Source organism: Coturnix japonica, chromosome 2 (genome assembly GCF_054131305.1).
Source record: "Coturnix japonica strain WE chromosome 2, WE-NBRP24, whole genome shotgun sequence".
Taxonomy (NCBI): domain Eukaryota; kingdom Metazoa; phylum Chordata; class Aves; order Galliformes; family Phasianidae; genus Coturnix; species Coturnix japonica.
The window spans coordinates 102252722-102272451 of NC_140664.1; the positions used below are offsets into that span (position 1 = coordinate 102252722).

Genomic DNA, 19730 nt, shown 5'->3' on the forward strand with positions numbered 1-19730 from the left:
ATGCGCTGTTGTCAGAGCTGTCCAACCAGCACAAACAGGCTGTAGGTAGTGATGGCAGCATAAAGAGAATTGAAACTTGAAGTGGGGAGGCTGGCTACTCTGAGCTGGTGAACTGAAACCAGGGGAGAGCTGTGCCAATGACTGGCTGAATTCTGTGGACTTTCCCAACTTGTTCTGTGGCGATCTATCTGATCTTGCTGACAATAGCAGGACACGGGGAAATGGTTTTAAGTTAAAAGAGGGAAGATTTAGGTTGGATGTTAGGGGGAAGTTCTTCACTAGGAGAGTGGTTAGGCCCTGGAACAGGCTGCCCAGGGAGGTTGTGGATGCCCCGTCCTTGGAGGTGTTCAAGGCCAGGTTGGACGGGGCCCTGGGCAACCTGATCTAGTAAAGGTGTATGTTTGGTGGCCCTGCCAGGCAGGGGGGTTGGAACTACATGATCCTTGAGGTCCCTTCCAACCCGGGTCATTCTGTGATTCTGTGATCTACCTCACCACTCTTCAAATGAAACAGAGCTTGCCTCCTTCGGTGGTTTGGGCTTTTAAATTGCTTTCCTATCCTTATACTTGCTTCTCTTTTGACCTCCCTTGAAGGAAAGTAAAAAGTCAGAATTGTATTTCTGAACACGGGAAAATGAGAATTCATTTGTGAGAAGTCAGGTGAAGGGAGGGAGCCTCGCTGCTGATCTTGACTGTGAAGGATTTATGTTTCAGCTTCATCTGGGTAACTCTGTAACACAGTACAAAGTCGGTTCCAAAGGTCCACAGGGGCTTCACTTCATAAGAACTGGGATGATACCCAGCCTGTGCTCACCATATCCCGGGGATGACAGTTATTCAACTGCTTTGTCCCTCCACTCACACTTCTTTTGTGATTTTTTTTCAGTGTGATAAGGAGTGATATCTGTGTTATAAAGCCATGCTGTGATCTCCCCTAACGACGTAGCTTTCTCCATTTAATAGATACCGCTTTGTGGTCACTGTGGTGGTTATCTTTGGAGAAGATGTAATGCAGGCGAAAACTAGGTCACTCATCACTAATCTGCTCCCACCAACCTCCCACTCCTTGGCTGAGTGGAGACGTTGTGGCAGTTCACAGTCTAATTCCAGGACTGCATTCTGCTGCAGCTCCTGCTGCCAGCCCAGGCTCTGCCGTTCTGGTACAGGTTACGTGAGTAGGAAATACTTCATTTTTGGAAAACTCTGTCAGCACATCAAGAGAAGAAACTGAATAATGCCCACCTGGAATGGGATTTCTGTTACATCACAGCCAGCTAATTGCAGTTGTTTGCATTAATTATGTATCGCAACTACTGTTTTGATCTGCGATACCTTCCTAATTTCACTGAGAACTCCTGTGCCTGTACTCCTGTGCCTGAGGAATCACAGGGCTGGCAACACACTTGCCTTAAAAGCCAGCTCCTGCAGCAGGCACAATGTTTATGGCACAAACTCCTGCACCACCCAGCCCAGGGCTCCTGCAATGTTCCTCAAGGTTGTGTTTTCCTACAGGGAGGATCCCGTTTACAGCCTGTGGGCAAACAGCAGCCCAGAGCAAGTCCCAAAGTGCCCTTACCTGCTGTGCTCTGTGTTACCTGTCCAGGTGCGGTGGCTCCCAGCAGGCACAGATGGTGCCTGAGCTCCTGGTGTTGCACAGTGTCCTGTGCTGCTGGGCTGAGCTGGGCAGTATCTGACCATCCACTTGGCTCCCCCAGCACACGCTGCACTTAAAGCATCAGCAAAACTAAGGCTGAGAAAGCAAACTGCCACTTTTCTATCAGTAGATTATACTTAGCGAAGTATATCTGAACTTGCCTGTGAAGGAACATGATAGTTCTGTGGATAGTGCTAAAAAAAGTGAACGCAATACACTTTTGCTTATACACTAAAGGATTCATCTATTTCCACGCGGCAATGTAGCTGCCTTTGAAATTCGGGTGTGTTTAGATGTATGACAGCGTGTTGGAACCACAGAACACCCCGAGCTGGAAGGGACCCTCCAGGACCACCGAGTCCCACGCCGGCAGCACACAGCGCTACCCGGGATCCAACCCCGATGTCTCAGGGCTGTCCAAGCTCTCTCTGAGCTCTGGGGCCGCTCCCACCGCCTTCTGGCGAAAGTTCACGGGGTTGCGTCCCATCCCCCGTGCAAAGGACAGCAGACACGGCCGCGGTCACCTACCCCCCACCTCCCCATTGCAGCGGAACGCCACGCCGCTGCCCGCCCCTCCTTTGGGGCCGGCAGGAAGCGCTTTTGTTTCAGCGTTAGCGAGCGGGGCGGGGCGGTACCTCCGCCTTCTCGTTCCCGTTCTGTGCCGTGCTTCTCGTGCCGCCGCCCCTTTGCTTTCGCTTCCCACCGGCTCTGCAGCGCGGCCATGGAGAACGGCGGCGTTTACAACGAGACCACCGAGCCGCGGGCCAAGCTGCCGCTCCGCCGCCGCTGCGGCTGCACCCTGCGGCACCTGCGGGGCTGGCGGCTGGCGCACAAAGTCCTGCAGCCGGTGAGTGCCCGAGCGGAGCGACGCGGCGGAACGGGGCGAGCTCCGTTCTCGTGTCCCGGCTGGGATGAAAGGTCGCCGGCAGCGGTTTAGAACGTAAGGGGCGATGCTTTCTGCAGAGGGCGGCGGGGGCGAAAGAGGAGGTGGAAAACCTTATCTGAAGCTCAGGGTGCGGCTGTGGAGTTGGCCGCTCCGCACACACCCTGGCAGTGCCGCTCCTGTAGAGCATCACACGCAGTGATGGTGACCCGACGCTGCTTCTCACCGGGCCGGCCCTGTGCGCACTGGAACATGCAGGCTCACCTTTTGCCTGCTTGTTCCCATGTTGCGGGCACCCGATTCATGCTCCTGTCTGCCCAGCGGGGCTGGTAATGGTGCAGGGAGCAGATAGGGGGAAGTACTCACGGGGAGGCAGTGGGACCGGCTGCTGACTCTGAGTGTGTCGGTGCCTGTTTTCCGGCGAAGTGTTTTTTCGGTCCGATGTGTCACGCTCGGAGGAATCGTAGGTGGTTTCCAACCCTTTCTCGTGCGCTCACTGTGCAGAAAAGAGGGCATTCCGTTTTTAAAGTTTGGCTCACACGGAGTCAAAAGGAAAAGAAAAATAAAGGTAAGACTAAGTGCTGCCAAAAGCAATATTTTCTTAATAGCGTTTTAAAAACATCATGCCCAAGAATACTTTGAATAGCTATAACAGGGTGTAAACTTTTACTTTGTCATCTAGAGACTGATTGATTAAGTGAGATCTGCTGGCTGTTGCTCCCAAACGAGCAGATCATTTATACCAGCAGTCTGATGGAATAGAAAAATATTACACATGCAACTTCACCAGTGTACCAAAGTCTTCAGCTTGTTACCTGAGCAGAAACATCGCTTGAAAAGCTTCCTAGGCAGGAGAAAGGGAAGTCAGAAGGTTAACCTAGTTGTCCTCTCTTTAAGCATGAAACCATTCCCCTTCGTTCTATCACCACAGACCCATCTAAACAGTCTGCCCCTTCTTTCCTGTAGCTTCTCTTTAGGTACTGAAAGGCCGCTCTCGGGTCACTTTGAAGTCTCCTCCAGGCTGAACAGCCCCAGCTATCTCAGCCTGTCCTCGTAGGAGAGGTGTTCCATCACTTGCATCATTGCTGTGGCCCTCCTCTGGATGCACCCCAATGGGTCCATGTTACTCCTGTACTGAGGGCTCCACATCTGGACACTGTACTCTGTCACGTGTCAATGGCACCCCGCAGCTTGGTGTCATCCACAAACTTGCTGAGGGTCCACTCGATCACGCTGTCTGTGTCATTGATTAAGTATAAAAGAGTATCAGTCCCAGCAGTGACCCCTAGGGGACACCACTTGTCAATGATCTCCATCCAGATGTTGAGCCATTGACTACTTCTCTCTTGTCCGTTGAACAAGAAGATGAAGTATTTCATAAAATACCGTGAAATCACCTGCAGAAAGCTTCTTTCTAGGCATCCTAATTGCGTGGGTTTCTAGATTGCTGTTTTCAGCACTAAGTTAAATGTCATGGTGCCTACTGTGCTGTGGTTGAGGTAGAAATGAGTTCTCATCTAAAGCAGTATTGTTTCTCATTAGCAGTTGTTGCACTTTTTAAAAAATACCTTAACCAGAAAGGAAAATTGTAGTCCGGCCTCAATCTGCTATTGGTCCTGAGCTGTTTCCTTCCTATAGGAGCCCTGACCATGGAGCAGTACAGAACTAACATATGCATCCTTCTAAACAGGAAGGTTTGTGTTGGGAATACCATTGCTCCATACCTTTGTGGGCCTGCTGGCAAGCTCATTGATTTACTTTATTTTTTCAGCATTTCTTTGTAGCCTTTTCCTTATTAAATCCACCTGAGAAATGTGATATTTGTGCAGGAACTTGCAGTAGCGGTAAGGTCAGTGTTGATGAAAAACTTCTTGCTGGCAAAGGGCAGAAGGAGATGCTTATTTTCTGTATGAGAGGGAGGAAAGGTGGGAGCTGCCTGTTTGTGTCTTCAGGTGTGACCTCAGTCTTCAGTGTGAAGGAAGCTTTGTCCCACAGGTTAAGCTGAGCTGCGCCTCTCTGCTGTCCATTTACTGCTTGGAAGTCTCCATAGGCACAGTGTGGGGAAGGGAAATATGAAACTAAAGCAAAGTCCCATAAAAGACTCCAGTTGATCAATCCTTTAATTTTTATTTTGACATGGAACTCCTTTAAATACTCTTTGAATGTGATTTTCTCTCACTTGCTTGGACACTCAGCCAATTCCTTGGGCATCCATTGTAATTGCTGATTTAGGTGTGTTCCTGGGCAATGTGCCTTTGCCAGCAACTGCACGAGGGAAGGGGAAGTATGCTGAGGCCTGATTGTAATATGCAGTTTCCCACCTCCAGTTCTTTCCCTTTCTGAGATCCTGTTTACTTTACACGTGATTGTGTATTCAAAACACAATGCCTTGAAGTGCCCTTCTGAGGTCTGCCCTAGTTGGCGCAATGTGCGTTTCTCATGTGCTAAGTCGCTTTTCTTATTTTTACTGTCAGAAAGCTGAAACTGAGGACGGAGAATTATTATCCAAAATAAGGTGCAGGTAAAGCACCTCAGCTGTTTTTATGTGTCATATCTGGAAAATGACAATTCTAAGTTCTAGAATTTGGTATTTTTCATAGAGCTGTCACCCTCCCACATGCTGTTATTCATAATATGATCATCGTCCTTTCATCAGTCTTGGTTTTATGACCGACTCTGGCTCCTGATTATTGCTTTGCTCTGATTTGCTCTACTCCTTGCTGCACGGATCTATATCCTGTGTCATCTTTACAGGATGAAGAAAACCAGCGAGAAGTGGCCACAATGAGGCGTTACTTAAATACAGCAATATTTCTTCCTGCAGAAAAAGGTAGCAGAAAATCCAGCAGCAGATGCATGACGGCTGTATGGGAATTGATTCATGTCCTCAAAAAAAGACAGTTGCAGGAAGGCTAGCATAAGCTTCTGTATAGATTCAACATTGTAGCTTAAATGTAGCTTAAACCTTCTGGTTCCTGCACTTGAGCTGCTGTTGTTACTGGGTTCTAAGCACACAAGCTACGCTTTCTCTGGAGTTGATCAGGAGAGGCGGCTGGCTGGATCAATGTCTTTGATTTCTCCCCTGCCCCAAACCAAAGTGCATTTAAAATTAAATGCAGCTGTAAGTGGTAAGCAGTGGAGTTTGTGCTTCTCATCTGTCTGCCCGGTTTGCTTCCAGCTGCCTCCTGCACAGCACCACAAATCAAGACTCTTTACTTTCTAACCAACAAGTGAGTTTGGCGGTGTGTGCTCAGCTTAACCGAGTGTCATTCACTGCCTTACTTTAACATCAAGATGAAACTGTATCCCTGTATTTCTGCATGTTATAAAATAGTACAGTATGGGGCTCTTTTTAGATCCAGTGTTTTCTTACAGCTGTCTTCATTAATATTGATATCGGAGACATTCAGACATTCACTTATTAAAGATATTGATGTGATTTGGTATAATTGAGGTATGTTATTTGTTTGCAGGTCCTCTCTTTCCTGGCTGTTATTTTTGAAGAAATTGTGAAGGACTGTATCAACTGCCATGGGCTGTACTTCTTTGAATTTGTAAGCTGCAGTGCCTTTCTTTTGAGCCTCCTGATCCTGTCTGTATATTGCACTATTGCATATGAAACGTTTGGGAAAGATAAAGTAAACAAAATGGTAAGGAGTTTTATTCCTGTTTTAGATAAACCGTTTAATGTAAGTCCTTTAAAACTGCTGTGGAATCAAAAGGCTGTGCAGAGTGAATCCTCCTATTTCTCTCCATTTAAAAAGCAGAGTAAAGGAGGTTATACTACTTTGAGTCAACTTTGTCTTCTTAATATTGAGAGTTTCTCAGAATTGTCCTACATGCAGGACATTACACTGCTCAAATGTGCCACCCACCACCTCAACAGCATTTACTGTTTGGTCTCCATAAACATTCATCAAGTGCCAATGACTGTCAATGGGTGCCATTTTTTTTCCACATGGAGGAATTCAGTTCCACTCCTTTGCTTCATACTCACTTCCACATCAGACACCATTCTGTCAGGCTGCCCCTCTGCTGCCATCTGTCACACAGCAACAACATGTAATGGGATAGTGGTGGGAAGGTTCAGCCTCTGCTGGCATCAGTCAACATCTGCCTCTGACTTCATGGGCCATCATAATAAATTAGGAGGCATTACTTTCAGAGCAGCCTTCATATCTATTAAAAATAAATGTATTGAATTAAAATGGTTTTCTACCAGCATGGTACTTGAAATCTGCCTGCCTGTGGTGCTATCTGTTTTCCTACTGAGTGTAGCCTACCTCCTTTTTGATAATAACTGTACTGGTTAAACTGCTCATGTTTTATGTTTCAGAAGGTGCACTTGGTGGCACAGCATCACTCTGTAAAGCCAGGAAGGCTGTTGTTTTTGGTCTGTCTTTTCAGTGCAAGCAGTAACATTATCACTGAAGGTACAGATAAGGGAGTGTAGTCAGAGATTTGAATGAGCACTTTCACTTACAGGTTTCTAGTTTCCCAGGTGGAATAATGCTAGCGTGATTGACCTGTACTTGAATTTGACTGTGAAAAGGTTTGGATGTAATGAGAGAAATGCTGAAGGAAGATTAAAAAAGAAAAAGGTTTGTAGTTGACTTTTAAAAATAGTTAATGATACTGAATGTTGGTTGGTAGTGAAGTCAGTTTCCTGAATCTCCCAAGAACATCAGTGTTTCAAATCACAAATTCACTGTCAGATCTGGTTGCTGTTAAGATATTTGTTTGTTTTCAGGTAGATATCTACACTTGTGTAACATTCATTTCTCTTATTTGCAGAATTTTTGGACCGTGCTAATTACAGGTGCCTTCTTTCTGATAGCTTCAATAGTGCTTGCTGCAACCAGCTCTGGGTCTGCTTTTGAAAAAGCTGCTTGTGTAAGTCTTAAAATTGTATCATTTATTTTTACATTTAAATTGTATCTTAATTTCTCTGCTCTTGAAACCTCACTCAGTTTGCAGGCAAGAAGCTGGGCAGGGAACAGACTTCAGTGCATTACGTTGTTTCAGGAAGAGAGAGCTATTTTACAGCTTCTACAAACTGGAAAGCAGACATTCCTTAGGACTTCTGGAAAGCTCTGCTTACCCTTGAGCTCCCCTGCATCTTTGTTCCTCACTTAATTTTGCTCCCTTGGCTTCATACTCTTCCCTGTCCCCTGTCACTGTTGACAACGCTGCCTTCTCTCACAGCTCCCTGATAATCTCACCCCTGAGATGCAGATCAGCTGTCTTTCCATAATACCCTCCAGTTGTAAAGTCAGCAAGCAACCACATCTTTTGTCAGGCATTATAAAACATAAGTAGAGAATGCTGGCTTGTAAAGGCTGCAATAAGAATCACAGTTTCCTCAGTGACAGAAATAGAACAACAGGGCATGCATCTCATGCATCACACTGGAGATGCTCAGAGCAATGCACTCTAGAGTCTTTGTGGCACAGTTCCTTACTTATGTGGCACTCTTTTAAAATAACCTTGGAATTGTGAATGTGTGAGTTTAAAAGATCAAATTTTGATTTTCATTCTTGAATGAATTTAAAACGGATTAGAAATGAAAGCAAAATACTTCCACCCCATAGGCAGGATGAGCTATTGGGGATGCACATTTTTGTGTGGTCCTCTGTTTTGATGCTGATATATTCAGATATATTCATATGTATTGGCTTGAGTATAAAGGATCCCCATTTAAAAAATTATTATTATTATTATTATTATTATTATTATTATTATTATTATTATTATTATTATTATTATTATCATTTGAGCTGGAAGAACAAAGTAACTGTGATTTAAGCCTTATTGCTATCCAATTGCTCTGGGGAAAAACAACTACTTAAATTCAGTCAAAATGAGTGTAAATGTATGCGTTTGATTCCTTGCTTGAAAGAAGGAGCTAAAACCAATCTTCTGCTTACCACTCTTGTACTGTGACTAACAGTGAAACTTGTCATCCTCACTTGCTGACCCAGCAAGGCCTTGGTTTAGGTTCTGCTGCTTTATCTCTCTTCACCTTCCATCTGTTACTCTTCTTCAATTGGTCCTTCTAACCTGCATGCATCTGTTGTATAACTGTTCTGCCATACCATCAATGCGATACTTCTTTATTAGCTTTACTGCAAAACAAATTAAAAGTATATACTTGTACTACTAAGATCTGTTCAGAAAGTATTCTAACATCCACAGCTGACTAAGAGAATGAGAATTGTAAAACCTTTTACATTTAATATGCTACAATATGACTTCCAACCTGTTCCCAATGTAAATGGATTTAATATATGAGCATTATTAACATCTCTCTCCAGGTGCTTAGAATACTGTCAGTGTTTATACACATTTAATTCTCGTATTCCTTTCACTTCTGTAGGTGTTCGGATTTTTTGCAAGTGGGGCATTTTTAGCTGAATTTATATGGGAGCTTTGGAGCAGTCGGAAACAAAGCACTGAAGAACGCTCTGAAAATGCAGGCCACACTCAAGGGGCCACAGAAGATCAGCCACTGAATAAGCCAAGCTAAACTTTCTGAAATCAGTTCTTTTTTTTTTTTTTTGAGTGGAGCAAACTAAAACAAAGTTTCAGCGCTCTGTAGGTAATAACTTCCACCTCTTCCTTCCAATCAGTTTTTTATCCGTTGCTCATGACAAAAATTTAACGATCTGTAGGCAAGTAATGGCATCTTGAGCATCATGTTTTATTCCATTTCCTAAGTAACTGGTCCTGCCACCCATTCAGTTGGTATACCCTTAAAAAAAGTGTAAATAGAATAACTGGAGGACAACAGAGTGCTGGTTTGATCTTGGTAGAAGTGAGTGATAAAGGGAAATATGTGATACATAAATTCTTAGTTATGCTCTAAAGACATTTTCTATATAACTTGGACCAGATACTTCTCTTACAAGTTCCAAATTAGAAAAGTAGAATTCATTCTTATTGGTCAAGCAGTGAATGTAAAAGAGACACATAATTGCAGCCTTGCAAAAATGCTTATCCTTATTTAAGAGCGTGCGTGGGATTTTGTTTTTACTATTCACTCTCTTCAGTTCTGCCTGTGAGATCAGTTTAATGAAATAGTGAGCATAGAGTTTTTGTGCAGGGGGCAATGTAGTTGTTTGTTAAGGAGAGAGCTTCACACATCATGACCATCAGTGTTCACACTAGTATGACACAACGTTCTTTCAGACTGCTTCAAAACCAAGAAGATTTGCAGGAATAAAGAAAATCTATCTGTGAGAGGAAAAATTGAAGAATAAGTGTTTTCACAGAGTAACCCCAAAGTAGCAATTTGAACATCATTAGGGAAAACATTTCTGGGAAAAACATGACTTCACACTGGTACTATCTAGGTGAATGTAATTTGTAATGGCATCCACAACTTGTCTATGCATAGATAACAGTGAGCTTTACTGGAATTGTTATGGGCCATGTTATTTTCTTTGCTCTAGTGCAATATGGCACTGGTATAAGACTTCTTCCTACTGGTTGGCTTAGCTGGTGAGCAGGTAAACAAGTGCGTGTACCCTAAAGCAACAGGCTATAGGACTGCAAGAAACACTGCTGACGCAGCATGTATCAGACCAATGATGGACATATCAGGCTAGATGCTGATTGCTATATATAAAGTGGAAAAAAAGGCATTTTTCAGATGTATGAGGCAGAAACACAATTGCCAGATGTCGTGTAGAGGAACACCTTCAAAAGTAGGACAAAATGCCATAAACCAAGAGATGTTCCAAAGTACCAGAACATGTGAGAGAAGAAAGCTGATTATGCAAAAACAGTTCTTGCTTGGGTTCTCATGACATCTGTAATGTCTTCCAGGCATTAGCACCATTTCATCAATACTGTTGTCTGACAGATTTATAGTCCTGCAACCTGCTGCGGCAGCACTGAGACTAAGCCCTCCAGAAATTGTCTATGAGAGCTGCGTTTGGAAAGGGATGAGGAAGCCAGTGTAAGAGAAAGCAGTGTAAAAGGTCAACTTTTTTTTATAGTACTGTTACTTTCTGATGAACATGAGTTTGTGATGTTCTCTCCCTAAGCTCTGAGCCTTAACTTTAACACTACACTTTGCTTGGGGAATGTAACATTTTGATAGCTGGTGTGAAGCACCAATTTTAAGCTGTGTCTTGGTTTCAGGGCCATGCATAAAATACATATTTTCTTTTATGGAATTTCTTGCCTTGAAGATGAAATGTTATTTGGACTGTCATTTATTTTCTTGTATTTATTAGGATCCATTTGCACTAACCTGATCTCAGAGTAGGTGTACAGAGCTTGCTGTTGCTGTGTCTGAAAACTGTGTGGATTAGAGATGTGTTTGTTTACAAGCAATGTGTCTGGCAATAGGAAACTGGTCACAGGGAAAAATATCTCTGCTGTAATTTGCAGTGTCTTACTTTGGGGTATTTGTTCACAATGGTGATTAACATTTTAGGTTGGTGTGAGTTTTTTGTGTATTTATTTGTTTGGTTTTGCTTCCTTTTTAGTTTATTGCCCAAGATTCTACTGATTTTTTCTGATATCAAGATTTCTGTTGTTTCTTAATCTTGATGCTATAAATACAGCGTAAGAATAACAAGGTGCTGCTGATATTATTTAAACAATGCAGGACCATGATGAAACTGATTACCTTCTCTATAGACTTTTCTCTGCTTAAGTGCTTTGCTATTGGCATCCATTCCTGAATTGGAGATGTAGGTATCAAGAGGGATCTGTGAAGCCATTTCTCTGCCTTGGACCTCCCTATCTATATAGTATCTACCACTGATTCTTTACAAACAAACTGGAATACAGAGCTAGTTACTTTTACCAAAAGGTGCCACAAGCAGTTGGTGTCAGAAGTGACTGGAACTGAGTTCTGACTCCCATAACCTGTGTTAGACCAGAAATATTGCCAAGCCTTGCAGAACAGTTTGATAGATTCTCTTGCTACATATATGCTGGCATCCCTGGTGTGTTTCAGGTTGTTAAGAGTGAGGATTTTTTATATACACTTCATTCTCCATGTAGCTGTTCCAAGCAGTTATTGTTTACTCATTCTCTCACCAACTGACTGATCTGTGGATAGATTTGAGAACCAAATTCTATTGACTGAAAGGGATGAAAGCATTGCCACCAGCTAATGAAAATGAGCAGGTAGTTTTCTGGAGGCTGGTTAGATCTGTTTTCCCTTGTCATAGGATTTTCATAATAGGAGACATGTAATTCTTTAAAACAGTATGTAATGCTTCATTCCAGATACTGTCTAACTGGCATTCATCTGTCATATAGAAAAGTAGTTAAATACCGCATATGGGTTATGAGTTTGAGGTAATTGCTAAACTGTTGCTACCAAAACAGCTGTTTGTTAACAAAGCAGTTTCTGTATGGTTGTACTGTTAGTCCTAGGCTTTCAGGCTTAAGGGGAAGGTGTAGTTGGTGTTTTGTTGTTGCTGTTTAAAAATAGTTGGAAATGAGGTTTGTTTGTATCTATGCATTTCTCTGCTGCTGCTTAACTTGCTTTGTCAGCTCCCCAGGGTACAAGGGCAGATGTGTGTCTCTGCAACCATGGTAGGGTGAGAGATTTCCTTACTGCCACAGCCAAGCAGAGTGTTCTCCTGCAGTCCTGATACGCTCTTGTCATGCTCCTGGTGTTGGCTGCAGGCTTTGAGTGTCTCTCCTCCCATTAGGCTGATCCCAGAGGCACTGGATTAAACACCAGTTTTCTCAGGAGGCTGTATGCCTCCCACACTGCCATGCACTGTCAGTAAAGTAATCAGCATCTTCTCCAGCCTGTTCCTGATTAAACCATTCTGCTTCCTTTAAATCAGCTATTTCCATTGCTAAACAAAGTTGGCTGATTTTGACTGAAGTGGATTAGGGATTATTCTGGAGAATGGTGGGAGCTTCAGCAGAAGGGCAGTTATAAAGAACTATCTGAAATTTCTTTTCCTGATTGCGAAGCAGCCACACTTGTACAGTCTGAACTGATAGTAAAACCTGTGGAAAGCAGCAGCTGGCACAGTACATCAAGCTGAGGATTGTCTTCACCTTCTTCAGCGCTGTGCTTGGCAGTGGTGCTGTGAGCCTGCTCAGACACATTCAAAGCTTTAGCATGCTCCAGTCAAGCCCGTCCAAAAATACTTGAAGGCTCCGCACTGACTTTCAAGCATCACTTATGCTTACAGTGCTGTGAGAACCTGCGCAGAGGGTTCTCCAGGACGTGTCAAGACCTGCTGTTGAGTAGCTGAACTGTGAGTTTTTGCTCTGAGAAGCCACATGTGCGTTATGTAGAGTATGAATTTTTCATGTGTTAAGCACATCTTAAAATCAGAATGCCAGCAAGGCCCTTTGGATTCAAATCTTTGAAGGAACTGTGCCCTACAGCTTGTAGTCTGTGCTTGAAAACAGCAGGGCAGGGTTGTGGTCCTGTACAGTTCAGTTCTACCATTGCACCCACCAACTTAAAAATGCAGTGAATTGCCTCACGCAGCTCTAAGAGCTCAGCACAAGATGTTTTTGCATAATGGCTATTGTGGTAATCCTCGCTCTGTTCAAATTTGTGCAATAAAAATACCAAGCTTACTACACTGAGGGGAAATATTTTGTGAGATATTTGAGAGACTGTATGAAGTTGTAATGAATTAATATGCCGGCAGTGCCTTTAAGATGGAAATTCATCTTTGTTTTTGTTTATTATCAGGAAATACCTAGATTAAACCTTACACTGTTCAGAACTATCACTTTCATACGTTTGGGAACTTAAGTGCTTTTTAATGATTATTAAATCAGAGCAATAAAGCATTGTTTTATATATAGAAAAAAAGAAGCATATAGTTTTGGAGCCAGTGTTACCTTGAACTTCCATTAAAATAATTGCAAAATGTTTAATTATTTTTCCATTCTAAATCTGTCATCTTTTTAATGTATTACGACTTTTTGTTCCTGAAAGATATTTTGTAATCATTTTTAAAATAAAATATTAGTAAATAAGTTTCTTGTTTCTACGGCTAATGATTTTGTTCTCCCAGAACAAACCATAGGAAATAACATCATTCTTTGTTCCTGGTCTGGAGGAAGGAGCTTGCATTGTATTTGCCTGTTACTGGGGAAGAGCGTCCAACTTGCAAATCTGCAAAGCTGGTTGTTTACAGTAGAAGCTTCCAGGAAGAAAGGTCCAGTAAGGTCAGTATTGTCCCATCTCGTAGGGTCCAACTAAGCTTGTCAATGACAGACTTTATACCTACTGTGGCCTATGGGTTACTGCAACAAGTGTAATTCAAGTGCTGGTTTCCTATTAATTGTCTTGATTAGTTGGAGATGATAAATGAAGTGTTAGAGGAAGGAACACACATAAAGATAAGGCATCATGAGCAAGCTGTATCTCCTGGTGTAGAAGAATGCAGGTAACCGAGCTACCAGGTTGAGGAGGAGTCACAGGATCCTTTAGAGATATTTGATTGTGAGTGGCTGGGGTATGGAGAAGGAAATAATAAACTTGCATGCTTAAACGCATTATTAAACGTGACATTCTCTATGATGAATTTGCCAGAGATGAATGTCAATGTAAGAGTTCATGAGGGGAAAAGGCATCTAATACCATAAACTAAATTAAATTTGAAATCTAGGTGCAAGCGTACAATAAGGGCAATATGTAGTAAAAGGGCATTTCAGTGGTGGATTTACAGAGTGAGTTCTAAGAAACATGATAAAGATTGAATAATTAGGAGCATAACTACAGTTTGTCCTGTTACTGCTAGAAATGTGACAACTCCTTTCTCAGCAGCGTAATCCAAATTAGTTTACAGTAAGTTAGCAGGATAGCAGAGGAGGGTTGAACATAGTTTGGTAGTCTGCATCTTTTCTTTATGAGTGGCATAGGCACCTTTTGATTGCCGTTGTGTGCTGACCACCTGCCTTATTGCACAGCCCCCTTCATGTGGCTGTGCAGGAACCTCCTTGGCTGGGTTGTGGTTTTGACTTCCCTTTGAATTCAGAATAGCTATTCTTTGCCTGCTTAAAGGAAGCACAAGGAAGTCGAGTAATGTTTTTGCATTGTGTTGGTGCTGCCCACACGGTGCAGCTGTTCACAGATTGCTGCCTGCATCTGCTGAGAAGCTGCAGGAGAAAAGTTTGTCCACAAGAGGGCAAAGATGATCTTGTAATTGAAGTGATCTGGTCCGAAGGACCTTGCTTTCTTCTGACCTGTATTTTCACGAGCTGAAGCCCATTTGCCCTCTGCTTTTGTCAGCGTGACAATAAATTGAACGAAGTAATTTAGTGATCATTTTTACGGTCACTTCTTAAAATGTAGCTTGGTGGATTTCTGGTAGTTAGATCAATATTGTTTCAATGCAATACTTAAGCTATGCAGTTTGGAACGGTGAAGGTTTTGCTTCAGTTCTTCTTGTCTTGTAACCTGTCATGAGATATCTAAGTTTTCCTTATTTTTATTATGAAGTCAAGCTTCAGCTTCATGATGACTCTGTACTTATAAGGCAGCTTTGAAGATTTTTGTGGTCTGCATTATGCTGTGGCTTTTGGTTGAAAGGCCTGTTGATCCTGGACAGGCGAAGAGGCAGAAGAAAGGAATGGGGAGTACCTGTGTATTTCTTAGACTCTAGGGAAGCTAAATGAGAGAAGCTTATTATCAAAACAAATGCAAATGATGCATGCTGGAAAAATGTCAGGGTCCACAAACAGAAATGTTGGCACACATAGCTGTAAAGCATGCCAGACGGGGTTGCTCGCATTTCCAGCCCTCTGCAGGCACCACAGCAAAACTTGCTTTGAGCTGCCTGCATGTCCTGATCACTCATTCAATTTATTTCATATGACCTATTATCTCTTGGCTGAATATTAGAACAGGACTGGGAAATAAAACAGCCCAGGCTGTTTTGAAGTTGGCAGCTCCTGAGGTGAGAGTCAGGGCTTCACAAGGAGAATATAAAATTCACAAAATAACCCGACTGACTGTCTTCATTACAGCCTTCCTTCTAACTGATTCCTTTGCACTGGCTGTCATGCTTCCAAAAATCTCAGTGCAGACACTATTCTGAAATCCTTGCTCCCATTGACCTGTAGGTAAGGGAAGAGTAGTTACTTAGTCACTCTGTACTCTCTACATAGCTAACCTATGACTTGGAACTGCTACTCTATAGCGCCAAGAGCTTTTGCTTTAGCTGCATCTGGGATAAAGTGACTATGGAGGTCTAGCTGAGAGGGTACAATGCAGCAGTAGAATCCAGTCAGTTAACATAAGTCTGCCTGTTTTCTGCCTCACAATTCTCTTGCCCAGAAAGGCTTGTTTTACGAATGAATAAATGTTGTCCTTGACTTGGTACAGTTTTTTAATTGTTAACCCTTGTTTCTGGCAGTGGCGCCTCTCATTTGAGGGTAACAAGGGCATAATTATTTAGCTCTCATGCATCACAAACTGCTGAGCTTGAGGTATTAATGGAGTGCTTTGCCACCACCATAGCTTAATAGCTACAGCTGCAGCACTGTGGTCTTGTTTGGCTGGGGCTCATGAAAAAGGGGTATGCAGCTCATTAAGTTTTATGTTAAGACTGATTTATGGAAGTAGAAATAACAGTAGATTGTGCTAGACGGACAAAGCACTTCTAACATAGGAGGAGCTATTATACCAGCAGAGCTGTGACTCACACCCATGTCAGGGAAGCCATCAGCACTAGTTTACCTTGGTACAAGACCCAGTGATCTCAGGAAAAAAAAATAAAAAGAAAAAATAAAGAAAATAAAGCCGTGCTCTGTAATCATGTGTGCTTCAGGACTGTACTGTGTGTGTTTGTCAGGGGGGAGAGGTGGAAATCAAAACCTAAACTGGTGCTTTTGGCTGGCTACAGGTTTTGAGGTCATAGTATTGTAGATGGTGATACACAGCTCCTAGCTTGCTCTCTTCACATCCACCCAGCTATTGCATTGGCTCTGCTATTAGCAAAAAGGCACGTGCTGGAATTAAGAGGTGTCTGCTGCTGCAGCTCCACATGGCAAAGCAAATCTACTCAGCCCTAGCCTGAAATGTTCCACTCCATCTGGTAGCTGATGGAGGAAGAGGCACATCAAGAATTAGCAAAATGGTAACTTATGCTCTTGAGTCATTGCTGCTGTGAATCATTCTCTGCTCTTCATTGAGTGCACAAGGGAGAATGGCTAAGTATTAAGGCCAGTCCTAAGCAAATAGCCTCCAAGAGACACAGCGCTTGTCCCTGGCAGAATGGTGTTTATTTACTCTCATTGGGCTGTGAAAACAAGGATGATCTAATTTCCTGGTCTGTCCCTGTTATGGTTAGGTGCCTCTGAGGCTACACCTTTGTTTTCTTCCTCCAGGTTTCTAGAGCCTTGCTGTACTTCCTCCTATGTCATAAAGGCTGCTTGTCTTCTGTTGTTCTTCCTACAGTGAGTGCAAACATTTATGAACAAAACACATCTTTTAGACACACTGAATTTACAGCTGACTCTGTTAGTAGTCTGATGATATTCTGCTCTGCAGAGATAAATAACCCACCGCTCTGCTTGGCCTACTATGTCATCCACACATCAGATCCACTTCAATTGCTGGGGCACTGTTGTCTTTCTGGCAGTCCCTTCATCAGCCACAGAAACACGCAGATGTTTCCTTCACCACCAACCCTTCCTATTTTCTGCACCTGGAAACACACACACACTGAGCACAGGTTACTCAGTTCATTGCTTTCCTTCTGTGTAATTCCCTCTCTTCTGCAGGTGCTTACTTTGCTAAGCACTTGTTTAGCTTTGCAGGGTTCCAACCTATGGCACACCTCTACAGTCACAGGGAAGAGGGGTTCTGAGAGTGATTTACAGGGGAGCACCTCTGTACACCACGACAGGACTGAAATCATTTAAAAGGCCAACCAAAATAATCTGTAGGCTTTGTGGCAGGGAATGCTGTCATGGGATGCCCGTGCTTCACACTGTGCTTCAGTGTTACCTCATGCTGCTAGCTGAATTCCCTCATACAGGGAGGAGGGCAGGACTACTGCGCTTTTGCTAATGTCTTAAGTTGCAGCTTATTAATTTCAAGTGGTTGCTCTGTGCACTGCTGTTACTCTAGGTCTATAAAAACCTAAAGATCAATATAAAACATCCACAACACCTGGGGCATTTTGAATTTAACTCAGCTCAAGCCAGGATCCAAAGAAGTGCATTTCAATTGAAATCAGCCAGTTTATCTACTTCCTTTCTTCTGCTTCAAAAGTTGGGGTTTTCCTGACTGGGTAACGCTCTGCAAGATTTCTGCTGCTCAAACACAAGCTGTACCTGAGAGCAGTAGGCATGTAACCACTGATAAAACTGCTTTTGGAAACATTTATCTTATGCTCCTTTCCACAAAGATGTAGTTCATTACTATGGAACAAACAGGTGCTGCTGGAGGTCGTGTTCAGGAAGTGATAAGAAATCAGTAACCCACAGAACAGCTCTGCTCTGAGCCACTCTCTCAGGAAATGTTGGGTCACTTCGATTTTGGTTTCATTTGCACTCTTTTTTCTTTAGCTCTGCTCTCCTGAAAGGAAACTGTTGCTCTCCACCTCATTGTTATTAACCCTCCCTATCATGCTGCTGCCCTGGTAGCTTTTTCCCAGCACAAAACAAGCAGCTGCAGTATCGTGCTTGTGGCCACTCTGTTTTTTTAAAGCTTAGCTTTCACACCACCAAAGCCAGAGCAGTACCAGAAATCTCAGAATCTAAATTCTGCCTCAAGGCAAAGTTAAAAGCTTGTCTTGGCAGCTACCTCACCCATGAGGGAGGAAACTCCTTTAGGGCTGCAGTGTGGCTGGGTATGGAAGGTGATGAGAACTTGTTTGATACTTAAAAAATTGTAAAGTCATTAGCCCATTAAATCAGTCCAGATACAAGATGATAGTAAAAATAAAATAAAATAAAATAAAATAAAATAAAAGCATAAAGTTCTTGTTTATAGGCTTTTTCTTTGGATTCAGACTCCAAGCTGGTGGGAACCCACTGCATACTGCTCATTCCCTACCAATAAACAATGGTGCGTGCTTACTGTGTGCCTGCAAGAGTCTGGTGTGCTGAGACTGCTGGACTCTGGGCTCAGGGACAGGCAGAATAGAAATAAACTCCAGAGCAGCGAGCTGGAGGTAATGAACAGCCTCTAGAATGCCTGAGTGTAGGAAGGAACAGCTTTTCCTGTTTTCCAGCTACTGTCTCATTTGGAAAAAAAGTAATCACCCTTCTCCAGGAGGGAAAGACAACAAGCACCAGTGTGACTTTCTGACCTGCTTCCATGCAGCACAGTTAATGAAGTCTTGGGATCATGGACTAAAACCATAAGCTGCATGTTCCCAACAGGATGACTGTGAGAGCACAGCCCTGTGAATCTGCAAAGGGGAAAGGCAAGCCAAGGGCACAGACCTGACACCTGTGCTGTGGTCTGAAAACTGAAGCAGACTGAACAGGAGGGGTGCACGCAGCCTGCTCAATAGCTCTCCATAACTCCATAGCTCTGCAGAGAGCACTCTCCTGCCCCATGGGCTTAGAATGGCAGGTTGGCTTCCTGCAGACCCCTCTCCCTGTCTCACACAACAAGGAACACCTCCAAGGCTCCAGCCCAGTGCCAAGCTCAGCAGTTGGGCCTAGCGATGCATAAGGGCAGCTTTCCTTATCTCTGTGGTGAAGCAGTCCAAATGCAGGTGTGTACCCCTAGCATGAGGAATGCCTAAGGCCACTTTTCAGCACACAACCCCTCCAGCGCTGCAGCAGCACTTTGCTTTCCGTTGTCTCTAAGAAAAATAGTCCTGAGCAATTTTAAGTTAAACGAGGCCAAACGTGTGGCAACTTGATGCTATTTTCCTCAGCCTCTAGGTCAGGTTTATTGCAGCTTCCTTCAGATGTAGCAGAACATGACAGAACATTCCTAGACAAAATTACGTAATATATATGCTGTGGGAAAGCAGAGAAGAGACTTTTCTATCACTGCAGGCAGGTACACTGTTTAAGCTCTAATGCAGCCATGAACTATTGATATCTGCCAGCTTCTCTGACAGCAAATAATGTGCTTACACTAGATCCTTCCCTCGTAATCTTTCCACTTATGTTTGCACCTGCTTTTTCTCCTTGTGTCCTGCTCCTTTTTGTCCTAATGAGCTCCTAGTCCTTCCTGGACTCAGCATCTCCCCCTTCATTAAAACCATGAAACTAATTC

General features: G+C 43.3%; 1 protein-coding gene across 1 annotated transcript; it reads left to right on the top strand.

Annotated features, from left to right (window-relative positions):
* Nucleotides 1–1877: 1877 nt before the first annotated feature.
* Nucleotides 1878–13516, top strand: CMTM6 (CKLF like MARVEL transmembrane domain containing 6). The gene is made up of 4 exons (XM_015853958.3): nucleotides 1878–2500; nucleotides 6010–6186; nucleotides 7331–7429; nucleotides 8913–13516. Exons 1-4 carry the CDS (start codon nucleotides 2375–2377, stop codon nucleotides 9060–9062), a joined length of 552 nt encoding a protein of 183 aa, XP_015709444.1. The 5' UTR covers nucleotides 1878–2374; the 3' UTR covers nucleotides 9063–13516.
* The last annotated feature ends 6214 nt before the right edge of the window (nucleotides 13517–19730 follow it).

Excerpts from the sequence above, each read along its gene's own strand:
- CMTM6 (XM_015853958.3), top strand. The coding sequence starts at position 2,375 with ATGGAGAACGGCGGCGTTTACAACGAGACCACCGAGCCGCGGGCCAAG. Across the intron at positions 2,501-6,009 it reads CGCACAAAGTCCTGCAGCCG|GTCCTCTCTTTCCTGGCTGT; the intron begins GTGAGTGCCCGA and ends ATTTGTTTGCAG. Across the intron at positions 6,187-7,330 it reads AAGATAAAGTAAACAAAATG|AATTTTTGGACCGTGCTAAT; the intron begins GTAAGGAGTTTT and ends TCTTATTTGCAG.